Here is a 13,590-nt window from a genome sequence, read left to right as displayed (position 1 = left end):
TCATCGGAATGCCTCGTTTGGTTTCGCTGTCAATGAATTGAAGAATTTGAAGGAATGGATTTTCATTTGAAATGAAATTGGAGGAAAGAGGGATGAGGTATATGACATTTTTATTGGATGGGCCGAAATCAGAGAGTGTCGATGATGATCATCGTCAATGAATGTTGAAAATGTAAAGAGAATGAAAATCAGAAACAGTGTTTTGTGCATTTTTTAAGAGTAATCAACTTGCAAGTTTCTTCTTCACACGGTGTGTCCATGTGATAGGTGAAATAAATATTATTGTTGAGCCTTCTTTTGTTGTTGCATTTTCTTCCAGAGGAGAGCCTTTTCGAGAATCTTCAAATTGGCCTTATTGGCTGTTCCTTCTGCTTCTTCGTCGTTAAAGACATAGTCAATGTATTCGGTCCATCCGGAGGCTTCTCCTTCTTGATTGAGAACCTTCTTCTTTCGTCGGATCTTGGTTGGTTTCTTTTGTTTTAATTTGTTAATCATTTCTTGATTATTTTCGAGAGATTCCTCAAATGCAATCCATGATAGTAATAATTGGTAACGTTGCTCTCGTTTGGAAATTTGAGCCTCTTCATCTGCAGCTTGTTGTTGACCTCCTTCTTCTATGGAACCTTTCTTAAAGTAGGTGTAAGCGTCTTCATAAGCTTGACGTGTTCGTTCAATGTTATCTTTTCCTAGACTTTTTTCAAAGAGTGCATAGCTTATCCAAACTTTGACATGCTTACTCTTGTCGAGAAGTCTCTTGAACAGAGCTCTAGCTTTGTCATATTCTTTTTGTTCAATTTCAAAATCAATGTAGCATTTCCAAATGAGTTCTGGCATGTCTAGGTTGGGTTGGTTAACTGCTAATTCATAAATTCTTCGAGCTCTTTCATATTCTTTTACCTTTTGTTCTAACTCTGCATAGTTCTTCCATGATTCGCAACTGGAAGGAGACACTTCAAGTTGTTTTTGGAAGAGCTGTCTAACAGTGTCAATATTTCCCAATGATAATTCAACTTTGATGTATTCTTTGAAAATCTTATCTTTTGGAAGGCAGGATATGGCGGCGTTGAGAATTTTTCTGGCGTCATCAATATTCCGTTGTCTAATTTCGAAATGGGCGAACATGATCCAAATTTTAGAGAAGTTAATATTGGGAGAAGAATATTCTTCGCTTCTTAATAGCTCCAAGCAACCTTGAAAAACTTGTCTCGTTCTAGTAATATTCTTGGCAGTCAATTCTTCGAATATTGCGTAATTAATCCAAATATATATATATCGTTTCCAGAAACGTTTTTCCTTGAGAGGTGGAACATTTGCAATGGCTCTTTCAAACAAATCTCGTGTCTCATCAAGATTATCAGATCCGTTGTGTTCCATTGTCATTTGTAAATATTGAATCCAAACATCATAATTGTTAGGATTTTCTTTGAGATCATTTTCAAATTCGAACCGTTTCTTGTTGTATATGACGTTTTCAATGCTATTAGCATCTCCAAATTGCTTTTGGAAAGAAACAAATTTTTGATAGAGGCCTTCGGCATAGTCCTTAGGTACACGATCTAGTAAATATTTGTAAATTGCATTAGCTCTTTCAATTTCGTTGTTGGTAACCTCAAATTCGGCAAAAGCGATATAGAGTCCAACCACCTCATCCAAATTTTGTCTAGTAAAGTTTTGTGCCTTGAGTAATACATCAAGATCAAATAATGTGGTTGCTCTTTCGAAAATTAATCTTGTTCTGTCTTTTCCTTCTTCTTGGCCATACTTTTGCTCGAATTTGGCGTAATATAGCCATGTTTTGATTTCAGGATGTACTCTAATGAATTTTTCACAAACTTTTCTTGCTCTTTCAATTTCACCATATCTTAACTCAAAGCTGACGTAGGATTTCCATCCTTTTTCGTCTGGTTGCCACTCCATCCATCGGTCAAACAGCTGCCTGGCTGCATTAATATTTTTTAACATTTCTTCCATGTGAATATACTTGTACCATAGCTGATCGATACGAGGTAGTAAGCTTACTGCTCTGTCCCAAATATTTCTAGCGTGGTTAACAAATTTGTTTCTCATTTCCATTTCAGCGTATCTTAACCACAAGTTAACCTCCCGATAATTTACATCAAGCGCTCTTTCAAAAACTGATCGTGCTCTCTCAAGTTGTTTTTGTTTTTCTTCCCATTGAGCATATCTAATATAATTAATAATTCTATATCTATTCTTACGAATATTGTCTTCATATTGTTTTCTCATCCGAAGTCGATACTCCTCCAATTCTTCCATATCCTTGATATCCTGCTTCGGAGCGACAATATCCTTTTCAGATCTCTCATAGGCCTCTCTGATGATTTGTTCAGCCGTAATCTGCAAGGGAGCACTCCTTTTATCTTTCACTTTTGATGTACGGGACCGATCAACATTTCCATAGTTGTATGTATATCCCGGAGGTAAATTTGTATCATCTTTCTTTTGATTTTGAAAATCTCTATTTCGTTTCTTTCCGTGTTTTTGCTCCTCCTGTTCTCGTTGCTTTTTTTCAAATTGTTGTTGCCGATCAATCTTGAGCTGAATTTCATTCATTTTTTTTAAAATAAAAAAAATATTGAACGTGCAGCGATTCATGTGATGATGATCACTTTTTATTTATTTAAATACAGTTGATGATGAAATTTCTCAGAAACAATCCAATGTTCATTCATGAATGATCGTGATATGTACGAAAATTTCAAAGGCCAGTGAAATAGCGTTACTATTCTTCTATTGGATTCGGGGTAGGAGGTCCAATTTCCAAAATAATCCTTCAAGTCGAGAACATAGCAAATATCTAAAATTGGTGTTTTGAAAAGAAGCTAAAAGAAAAAAATTGAATAACGTCATAACCACGCATCAAACATCTCCAACCCCCTTGACAGTAACTGACGGAAGCATGATCAACTCGCAATGCAATCAAAATCTAGGCAATTTTGTCATCATGAATAGCTATTGGCTGATTGTCAGCACTTGTCTCTTGTCAACCTTAGGCCTTGCTCTTATTTTGTATCATTATTTGAAGCAACATCGAGAACATCAAAAGGATGCAGGTGCGGAATTGGCGGACGAAGAGTTGCCAGTCATGTTTAATTCATCACTCAACTCAATTCTTGAAAATTGTGAAAATTGCAAAATTGTCAACACTGCACCATTGACAGACATGGAACACTTCTTTTTCCAACGATTTGGAAGGTAAGTCATGAACACTTATCATCTCTTGCTCGATAAATCATCATTGGCTGAACAGTGAATTGTTTTTGGGAACTCACAATTTGGCTGTAGCTGGAATTTGTAACTTTTCGCCGTCAGTAGTGAAGGACATCTCTGTTGAGAAAATGATTGAGATTTGCAACAAAAGCGTCAAAATATTGCAATATCGACATCCCATGCTCACTGCGGTTCCAGTCATTAAAGATGACAATAAGAGCTTGATTCAACAAGAATTTGCAAAACTATGGAAACGAAAACTAGAAGATGAAACTCGAGAAGATATTGTCAGAAGAGTTTGGGAAGATTTTTTCATCCTCTTGCCCAACACCTTGGAATTCAAGTTTGTGGAAAATGTACCTGTAAACATTAAGATCGATGAAACATGTGATGTGAATTTGGAAAAGGTGACATCTGACAAAGAGCTCTGCCAGTATCGAGTGAAACACGAATTGAAACACAACTTTACGTACAAAAACAATTCCTTGCATCCATTGTGGACCTTGTCTCTAACTCCTTCTCCCTTCACAAAAGGAAAGTTCATTTTGTCTTTGGCCTTTTTCCATGGTATCATGGATGCAAACGCCATTAAGCAAGTTATGACCGATTTTTCAGTCTTGATGGATTACTTCTTGTCAGAAAAGAAAGATCCTTCAGCTAAGAAAGAAATTGAGAAAATTGAAGCGAATATTGAAGCACATCAATGGTTGACACCAATACCTATTTCTCCTATTGAAGCTTTATTGAAAAATGCTTCACTGAGCCAACCTTCTCATTCCAGCACAGGAGCACCAGCCGATAATCCACGTCTATTGACATCTGTTACCAATTTTTTCGAATTTCTCAAATTCCTCTATACTACTGCTTCCCATAATGGATTGAGACCAAAAGTATTCTTCCCTGTGAAGAAGGACTTCCCAGAGCCTTGCACATGTGATATTTTAGTGAGACGTCTTGGAAGTGCAGAAACAGCAGTCATTGAGAAAATGTGCCATGAAAAGCAAATCACTGTGACATCCTTTGTTCATGCTGTTTGTACACTTGCTTGGACACTCTGTTTTGGAACTGTGGAAGAACACTCACAAGATTATTCCTTCACAAATTCAATCACAGTCGATCTACGTCCATGTCTATTGCCACCACTTAAAATAGACAGCAGTTCTGTGACAAGAAATTATGCATCTTCTGTTTTTGGTGCCATTTCCTTTGCCCTAGATAAGAACAAGTCTCAAGACTCTGCTGTTCTTGAAGAAATAATTTGGAAAATTTCCGAAGACACGAAAAAAGCTCTCGACCGCAAATATTTCTATTCTACAGCTCTGTATCAATTCATGGGAAAGGTCATGTCATTCATTCATAGCACATTTGACATGAGCAGAAAACCATCCCATCAAATGGTGTTCAGTAATTTAGGAAAATTAGAACCCATTTGTGGGAAAAACGTCACAGTTGAATTATCAGTTGGAGGTTACTCTTCGTGTGGAAGCCAATGTGGCGTTTCGAACATTTTCTACACGAATTCCATAACACATGAATTGGAATTTGCAATTTGTTACCTGAATGCCCTTTCCAAGGAAGATGTTGAGAAATATATGGACAAATTTATCGAGCTTTTTCAATTAACATGTAAAGAGTATGAGAAAAAGAAGAACGAGGCATCTCAAACCTCTCAATAGCCAATGTAAATAATTGTTATTTCATATTAAATTTCGACAACCAAAGAACGATCGTAACAACTCATTGATTCTGCTATTCCACAACTGCACTCTCAATTCAACAATTTACACAAATTCATCCTGAGGATCTTCATCCTCAATAAAATTCTAAGGTATTGTTAAAGTAATTCGCTAATTGAAGAAAAACCACTGCAGTTTCACAATTGACCCTGCTTTTTCACAATAACTCAGTCTTTCAGAGCAAACGGAGTGTCTGTTGTCGAAAAAACAAAAGACTGTTGGGGCAAAGGTGCAAAATTTATGCAAAACGCGAACCGCTTTGGATTGTTTTTTAATAAATTCACAATAGTTTTAGAGTACACATTTAACTCATTAAGAGTTCGTTAGTAAATAAATTAATATACAACACGAATAAAGTTACTTGTTTGGTGATTCTTTGACAGATGAAATGGATGGCAAATACTTTTCAATCGCTTTTTTACACCCTTTTCCAATCATGGTCTTGAAAAATGTTTCCTTAGAGAAAACAATGTAAATGAATCCCATTGAGAGAGTATTATTGACAAAGGTTAGCAAATGATACTCGAGTGCGTTATAGAATCGACATCGCCAAGCTCTGAATTATGAGTTGAGGTCAAGAAAATGAAAAATTTGAAACAATTATCATCTTTCACTACGACACTACTTACTCATTAATTCCAATACTTATAATATTTGCAATTTGAACAAACATTGGCAAAAAGCAAATACAGATATAAATCACAAACTTGGTAAATCGATATTCTAAAAGTCGAACCTTATGAGTTTTTGATAACATTTTCATTAAAATTCCTGCCACAATAAGCAATAAAATCCAAAACACAATTGAGAGTACTACAATGAGCGCCACAAATGCATACACAAATCCTCCAAAAATATTATTCATGGAATAGGATACAATACTCATCACGACATAGATGGTTAAGAGTAAGATTAAGAAACTGCCAACCAAATGACAGCATAATCTGAAAATTTAAGTTAAATTTGTGTTAAATTTTTCACACAATATAATTTGAAAATTTCCAAATCACTTACACAATGATTGGAGATGAACTCGCTCTACTTTTGAGTGCAATATGAATCACATCAATCCATGAAAATAGCACATATAAGGACGCCACAAACAAAAACACTCCAGTACAACTCTGTAAAATCGTTGCTGCTTCAATTTGATTGGCCATTCTGCATGAAATAGTCGAAGCTGAGCTCAGTAATGAAACAACGAGCAAGAGATTGGTATACAGTTTGAAATCAGCAGCCATTCCAAAAAGAAATCTTTTCCATTCTCGATTTCCATGAATGATAAATTTCGAATAATTTTCTGAAATTCGTTTCATGTTAGGAATGATATTCAAAAGGATTGTCAATATCAATAATACTACAATGACCACTAATTCAATGACATAGAGTGGAGGACCAATCATTAATGGATAATAAAAATCACTATAGAAACCACAATCATTGGAAATGACACCATTCGGACATACACATGCAATGGAAACTTGTTGAGAAGAATCAGTGGATAAGAATGGAATTCCATGTGGTTGTGACATTGTTCCTCCGCAATATCCATTTTCGAACAATGTTTTTAAAGAAGAAAATTTAGAAGATCTCCATTTCATAAATTTGGTAAATTCAGAATGATTACAATGAGAACAATAATTGAAGAGTTGAATTCTTTCAGCGAGTTGTTTAAATTGTTGTTGTTGTTGTAAATCCTTTGAATTCAAAGATGACGTTTGATTGAGTTGAGAAGAAAGAAGTGAAAGAAATGAAAGACCTTTCGACAAGACCAATCGTTTCATTCTCTCATCTGTGGTGGAAATCGGCGAACTGTTGTTGTCATTTTGATTCTTATTTGGAATGGAATTTAAAAACACAATCGAATGGAAATGAGAGGATAATTGTGAAAATTCCACAGCCGTTTGTGAAAGCCAAGTGTCATTGAGAAAGTGTGAACATGTCCATCCTGAACTTGTCAATGGTTCAAGTTCACATAAATATTGAGGAAAAGCATCGTAATAGTAATCCATTCCAATGTATCTGGCATAGGTCATGGAAGCAAGTTTGGTTCCGACTCGCATCGATCGACAAGGTTGTGAAAAATCATTCATTTCTGTCATTTCACAAGTGAGAGATTGTGCTTGTACAATTATGGAATGAGGAGAATTTGTGAAGAATGGAAGAGTAGATGATCGTTCATTGAAATGGTTAGAGGAACAGAGAAGTGAGAAGAGGAATAGAGTGATGAAAACAATAAAAAACGATTTGAGAGAAGGGAAGTGGAATGGAAATGTGGAGTGAAAGGGAGGACCACGAGGGAGAAGCAGTCGAGACATTTTTCCAATGGAAAGGTCTCATCTCTCTGGAAGAATGTTAAAAAAGCGACTTTCGAGTTTGATTTTGATCAATTATACATTTTTGGAAGAGTTTACGAATATTCCTCTCGCTTAAATTTTAGCTTGATTCTTTAGAGATCCTGGGAATTACACCACATCACAATGAACAGGGTGACATTGACGAACTAAGCTGTCCACACGAAACCAAGCCAAACCAAAAATATGCATACTACAGAAGTTTTACCGTGAAATTATTATTATTAACCTTTTGATTTACTTTTGATTGTTGCGGTTTGGTATGTGAGCTCATCAAAGGAATTGGCTGTTTCATGCTTAGTGGTCAAATTCTGTCCATCCAACTACAAGCTATCTCTTTTAATTCACTTCCTAGCATGGGTGGCTGTTTTGCAAGCTCAACCTTTTCATCTTACACACAAATTCTTCGTTTCACTTTCATTTTCGAATCCAATTCAAAAAAAAATTTTGGAACCTTCTTTCCCAACCACGCACAGAATGTCCAATCCATCTCCCACACCACCACCACCGAATTCGGGTGTCTCTCGGAGAAGTCTTTCTACCATCTCTGCACCTTCATCCAACAGTAGTAGTGGTGGATTTGGTGCTTTTTTGAAATCATTCATGGGAACATCGGTACATGAAGGATCTACGAACAGCCTTTTAGAAGGAGAAGATCTTCGGTCGTTAAATATTGCTACAACAACTAGTGATCAGAAGAGCCCGAGTTCTGGAGGTGCAATGAGAAAATCATCCATCATGGCATCATCTAACAGTTCAAATTCATTATCGGGTGGAAATAACTCTGCTACGGATGGTCCAGTAAATATTCCGTTGGAGAGTTTAGAGGAACATGTTGATTATTTATTTGAAAATTATCCTGAAACGATGAGAAGATATTCCGAAGACCAATTTATGAGTATGATCTCTAGATTTACTCAAGTACCAAAAGGTTTGTTGTTGAAAATTCAAGGATTGATTCGGGATTATTATGCAACGTGTGTGGAATTACATCATTTTTATATTGAAAATATTGTTCTAATAATTTAGAAAGTCCTTCAGCAACAACATCAACAACGTCAAGCAACTCATTGAAAAAGAATCAAGAACTTGTGCCTCTTTCTGATGAGCAAAAGCAAGTCTATTTCAACAAGTTCATAAAGTTTAAATATGGAAATTTGGAAAAGTTACAGAGTGGAGAATATTCGACCAATGGATATATTTTCAAGAGGATTGTTTCGCCTTTTTTAAAAATTCGTAAAATTGCAATTCGATGGGGAATTTATATTGATTACATTGGTGTAAGTGAATGATGCATTTCAAAACATAACACATATGGAATACTGTATTTATGACATCAAATTGTGAACGATTATAATGTCTTCTTATTACAGATCTATTATTCGAACAACACACTAAAAGCTTACGGAAATCCCACTGGAGGTACAGATGGAGCGGACATTTATCTTTCTGAAAATGAATTTATTGTAAAAGTATCAGGCCTACAACGAGAAGCATTAATTCAAGTTAAATTTGAAACGAACACTGGAAAAGTTTTTGGACCATTTGGAAGTCACAATAATATCACCGGTGCTGTACCTTTCATGTCTTCTGGACCTTTCCTCAAGGACATGTTCGTGTCAGAGGGCAAAGTAGGTCCAACCATTTTTGTAAAATTTCTTGTTGTGACAGGAGTGTGCCCTGAATGGAGTGGCTCGCCATCATTTCAGAAAGGTATTTCAGAATGTTGGTCAGAGCTAGCTCATATTCATGAAACTGTTGAAACCCTTGCCAAAAAGTCCTGTAATACTACTACTTTTAATCAAAGCCCCAACAACTCAATTGTGTTAGAAAGCAGTAACGTTCAGACCGACTCGATACACTCTCCTACTGAGGAAGTGACCGATCATACCTCTCTAACCAGTTCTTCTTTCAATAACTCTCATCCAACGGTTGCAGATGATTCCAGCAAAACTTCGATAGGCGATATTTATCAAGATGACATTATGGATCTGAGACGATCACTGGCCAAATGTTATGAACTCCTTCAGAAAGTGCATTCCAATGCAGAGATTCAAGCCTCAACCTTCAACGAAAAGCTGTACAAATCATTCCATAATTTATTTACCAACACCTCGTCACAACCCTCATCGTCATCCTTATCTTCTCCTAACGATCATCATTGAAAATAATTTTCTTTTGAAAGGAAGCCAAGTTCAGTTCACATGATTAGATACATCAAGAGTTTCAAGAAAGAAACTGAATTTTAACCTTATTGTGTGTTGGACAAATATTACACAATCATGGTCATCCATTCGAAATTGTTATTGATTCCAAATTTGTATCCAAGACGCCGATGATAAAAAATGTCGCTCTCAATTTTCAACTCTTCCCGACACGTGCATCATCGTTCTTATTCATCATCGTCGAGCCTCATCATCATGAATGTGATCATAGCAACTGCTATCTGTATGATCATGTTTTCCTCATTCTGTTGTACCGCTCACGAATTATTGAACAACGAGAACAATGATAACAACCTCCAAACAGTGATGACTCTCTATGCCACTAATTCATCAGCTCATAACACAACAACCTCTTCTTCTACAACCACTAATTCTGGATCCTCTACGGAACGTGTCATTCTTGTGTGTTTATTACTGCTTGTCATTTCCGTTCTATTGGTCGTGATGGTCTTTGCGATTTATTATTGGATGAAAAAGAGAAAAGAACGAAAGGCTCAAATGGAAGCAGCTCAACAACAACAGCAATCATCTCATGAAATGAATGAGGATCATGAAATAGACTCTAGGCACAATGGAGGAAGGAAAGAAAAGAAGAAGGGTCATTTACATTTCGAAGACGATGTGTAAAAAAGTGTTTCATTACTTTTATGGCAAGTGTGTCACCATTGGCTAATTTGAATGTTATGATTTGAACATGGTTTTTACAATTAACATTCAATATTTATTATATTCAAAATTGGTAATAATTTCTCTGTTGTAGTATTTACATCCATTCGTAGTCCTTGCTTTTTGATTTCACACCATCCCAATAAATAATACGTTTGTTGTTGTTGTTGTTGGCACTACTATCTTTTAAGGCTATATGTTTTATGTCAATGAAATAGACTCCATGTTTCCATTTCTTGTTACAAGGTCAAATCGATCATTCCATTTGATTCAATAAATAGAGGTGATGAATAATATGTAATATAACAATGTGCCAAATGTCACATCACCACTCAATGAGACTTTTCCTTCAATGGTTCCTGTTCCTTCTTCTTCTTTCCATTCAAACCCAACCACGACAATGTTTTTGGTCCTTCCATAGCCACATACACCACTCCCATCACAATCATCAACCACCAAGTCACAGTCTCAAACAAAACTGCTGAATTAAATTTATAATGTTCTCGATGAATCCAAAACGTTTGCATATATCGTTCATGGAGATGTTGTTGTTGTAAATCTTGTTCGAGAGGATCCAAACTCACTGAAGAAGTGTCTTTGGTATGATTACGAGGAGAAGGAGCAGAAACAGTTGAAGACGAAGACAAGGTTTGACTTTCAATGTTGGAAGGAAGGAAGAAGAGAATGAGAATGGTTGCAGCAACTAGACACATTGAGAACATGAGAATACGACGAGTCATTCCGAGAACAAGTATATTATTGGTCGTTGGTTGTTGTTGAAGAGACATGAATATTCAGGCTTAAATATCGACGTCGAGAACTGTTCAAAGGATACTGGTTGTTAATATTGTTTTGATGCTGTCGTTATGGTCAATCGATGAAGAGACAGAGTCAACAAAAAACAGTGTTGCTGTGTGTGCGCAAGAGTTTGTTTTTGTTTTGAAAAGCAAAAGGACATTCTCCATCATCAACTTTTAATGCATTCTCATAGGTATGCAAGGCATTGAAATTGCGCCCGTCATAATGGCTCTCGGATTTAAAAAACGACCGTTGAGGTTGCCAACCAAATGAGGACAAATTCCTAATTTCCCTTCTGCTTCGAAGAAACCGTTGATGAAAAAAATGTAATTCCGATGATGAAGAGAGGAGGAGGAAGGTAAGGCATGTCTCTGTAGAGAGAAAGAGAGGAGGACTTGAGCCTTTCAGTCGTATTGGATGAGTGGTCATGTACAAATGAGGCAAGAAAAATTCACGTAGCAAGAAGTCTTTGTTGAATACGGGTAATACGGAATGCATCTAATCACGTTGAACATTTATTATTCATTTCTCAGACATACTTTCATGAAATTATTGGTTGAAATTGAAACAGTGTATGCATGGATTAGACTCGAGAGAAGCTATTAGTTCGCTTCAGTTATGAGCGGAACGAGGATGATATTTGCAATTTGCTTAAGGGCCGTACGAACTTCTAAGAGATTATATCTATTGTTTAAGGGAGCTTAATGGATGTCCGTTTTGTGTCCAACTTACTTGCATACATTAATATCTCCCCAGTACGGCCATGCGCTTATAGGAACCTGTCGTTTGTCAATTTACTCGTCGTGACAGCATGACCAATTCTGATAAGCCTTATTTTAGACACTTGGGAATTATCAAAACCAAAAAACAAAGCAAACATGCTTGCTGTACAGTGTCGCTTCTTGCTGGTTCTTTTGTTAACCACTCTCTGCGTACTTTCCCATCAGTGTGTCATTGTCCAGTCTAAACCACTTTTAGAAAACCTTCGAGCTTCCCTTCAAAATGAACGAAATCAAGATAATCTCAACATTCCTGGAAATGAAGAATTCAAATTCACAGCATACAACAAGCAAGAATCCAGCACTTCCAATCAGTTGGTCGTTCAACAATTGCAAATTACCATGGTACTCAACCACACTACATTGCTCTTCCATACCAGTAACATGTACGATAAATACAAATGTGAGGAATTGAATTCCAATTTGATGGAGTTTAGATACTACAAAAGTTGTATTACCACAAGGACACCCAAATTCATGATGGAATTGTCTGCCAACAATCAACAAGGTGGAGTAGTATTGAGCTTGTATGATGCATTCGATGCAAGCGTATCCTATCGATTCGAGTTAAAGAAACAAACATTGAGTCAGGAAGAGAAAATTGATTTGATCTTTAACCAAATGCAGAATGAAATTGCCATGTTGAAAGACATATTATGGTGTAAGTAGTTGGTGAAATGATGTTTGTATTTAATGTTGATTTCGCAACAGATGAAGACAAGAATTACAATAAGATGGATCTCAAGAAAGGAGTGAAGGTCAATATTGGAAACTCGTATTACACTTCCTCTGTTTCTCCAAGTATATCTCACAACAATTATCCCAGCCAAATATTTTCAGGAGCCATTCAAATAAGCTTTCCAAGATTACTCAATGTGACACGTGTTGAGTTAGAAATTAAGGATGGAGGTTCATGTAATAATTACATTAATCCAAATTCTGTAACACCTTTTTTCAAATGGGGAAGAGAGGTTTATGCATACACTAATTACAATAGCTATTACATGTATCCATATTTTCAAGACTTTAGTAATGTGCAAACAACAAGAAGTGTCTCTCAAACAGGTGATGGAATTATCAAGTTTTCGTCCTCCATTTCTTCCAAAGTGACATTGGACATTTTAGTCATTGGTGTGTATAGTGGGCGTAGTGACTCAACCAGCTGCTGGTTCACTATTAGAAACTTGAAAGTATTTTAAATTCAGGTGGAATTAAACCTTCAGATTCTTGTTGAATGTTGATGAGTCTCTTTTTATCCATCACTATCGACACATTTGTAAGTGAAATAGCAAAAAAAAATGTTTTAAAATGGTTCGGTTAATATTAGTTGATTTTAATGAAGCAGCACTTGTTGTTGAAAACGCCAATTCTTCTTCTCTAAATTCCAAATCATGATCAGCATGGTGAAACAAATGCTGAAGGGTTTACAGTATTCAGTGGACAAGTTTTTGTTTGTAGAAACGTGATATTATTCCAGTCATTTGAAATACACAATTGATTTGAAACAAATCGTTACACAACCAAACCATTCCTTTAATGAAGAGACCATTTCGAATCCTCGCTGCATAGCTTTACCCAATGGGGATTTAAAGAAGGCATTACATCTTTCAACATCTAGGAATGACAATGAATGGATTTTAGTTAGAAATGTAGAGAAACCCACACTTTCAACCAGTTATCACCGATTGCATTTGATTATCGTTCCAACAATTGTTGATTGTTCATCTCAACAACACTTAATTGTGTCCGATTTCTTTTATGACAATCTTTTTGCATTTACATTGGACGGAGTTTTTGAAAA

At 36.1% G+C, this 13,590-nt stretch overlaps 7 protein-coding genes across 7 annotated transcripts; 4 read left to right on the top strand and 3 right to left on the bottom strand.

The window, feature by feature from the left end:
• Window positions 1-279: 279 nt before the first annotated feature.
• On the bottom strand, window positions 280-2,574 carry C9374_011823 (uncharacterized protein; the record flags this gene model as incomplete). The annotated part of the gene is made up of 1 exon (XM_044687521.1): window positions 280-2,574. One exon carries the CDS (start codon window positions 2,572-2,574, stop codon window positions 280-282), a length of 2,295 nt encoding a protein of 764 aa, XP_044542908.1.
• A 391-nt stretch (window positions 2,575-2,965) lies between these two features.
• C9374_011822 (uncharacterized protein) lies at window positions 2,966-4,907 on the top strand (the record flags this gene model as incomplete). The annotated part of the gene is made up of 2 exons (XM_044687520.1): window positions 2,966-3,216; window positions 3,272-4,907. 2 exons carry the CDS (start codon window positions 2,966-2,968, stop codon window positions 4,905-4,907), a joined length of 1,887 nt encoding a protein of 628 aa, XP_044542907.1.
• Window positions 4,908-5,324: 417 nt separating this feature from the next.
• Window positions 5,325-7,030, bottom strand: C9374_011821 (uncharacterized protein; the record flags this gene model as incomplete). Its single annotated transcript, XM_044687519.1, has 3 exons — window positions 5,325-5,523; window positions 5,597-5,911; window positions 5,982-7,030. 3 exons carry the CDS (start codon window positions 7,028-7,030, stop codon window positions 5,325-5,327), a joined length of 1,563 nt encoding a protein of 520 aa, XP_044542906.1.
• A 768-nt stretch (window positions 7,031-7,798) lies between these two features.
• C9374_011820 (uncharacterized protein) lies at window positions 7,799-9,486 on the top strand (the record flags this gene model as incomplete). The annotated part of the gene is made up of 3 exons (XM_044687518.1): window positions 7,799-8,252; window positions 8,351-8,601; window positions 8,695-9,486. The coding sequence occupies 3 exons, from the start codon at window positions 7,799-7,801 to the stop codon at window positions 9,484-9,486; spliced, it is 1,497 nt and encodes a 498-aa protein (XP_044542905.1).
• Window positions 9,487-9,741: 255 nt separating this feature from the next.
• C9374_011819 (uncharacterized protein) lies at window positions 9,742-10,173 on the top strand (the record flags this gene model as incomplete). Its single annotated transcript, XM_044687517.1, has 1 exon — window positions 9,742-10,173. The coding sequence occupies one exon, from the start codon at window positions 9,742-9,744 to the stop codon at window positions 10,171-10,173; it is 432 nt and encodes a 143-aa protein (XP_044542904.1).
• A 371-nt stretch (window positions 10,174-10,544) lies between these two features.
• On the bottom strand, window positions 10,545-11,000 carry C9374_011818 (uncharacterized protein; the record flags this gene model as incomplete). The annotated part of the gene is made up of 1 exon (XM_044687515.1): window positions 10,545-11,000. One exon carries the CDS (start codon window positions 10,998-11,000, stop codon window positions 10,545-10,547), a length of 456 nt encoding a protein of 151 aa, XP_044542903.1.
• Window positions 11,001-11,888: 888 nt separating this feature from the next.
• Window positions 11,889-12,988, top strand: C9374_011817 (uncharacterized protein; the record flags this gene model as incomplete). The annotated part of the gene is made up of 2 exons (XM_044687514.1): window positions 11,889-12,450; window positions 12,501-12,988. The coding sequence occupies 2 exons, from the start codon at window positions 11,889-11,891 to the stop codon at window positions 12,986-12,988; spliced, it is 1,050 nt and encodes a 349-aa protein (XP_044542902.1).
• Window positions 12,989-13,590: the final 602 nt, after the last annotated feature.

Source organism: Naegleria lovaniensis (assembly GCF_003324165.1).
Source record: "Naegleria lovaniensis strain ATCC 30569 chromosome Unknown tig051, whole genome shotgun sequence".
Lineage (NCBI taxonomy): Eukaryota > Heterolobosea > Eutetramitea > Acrasida > Naegleriidae > Naegleria > Naegleria lovaniensis.
The sequence above is the reverse complement of the archived record's forward strand: the minus strand, read 5'-3'. Positions and strand labels throughout refer to the sequence as shown.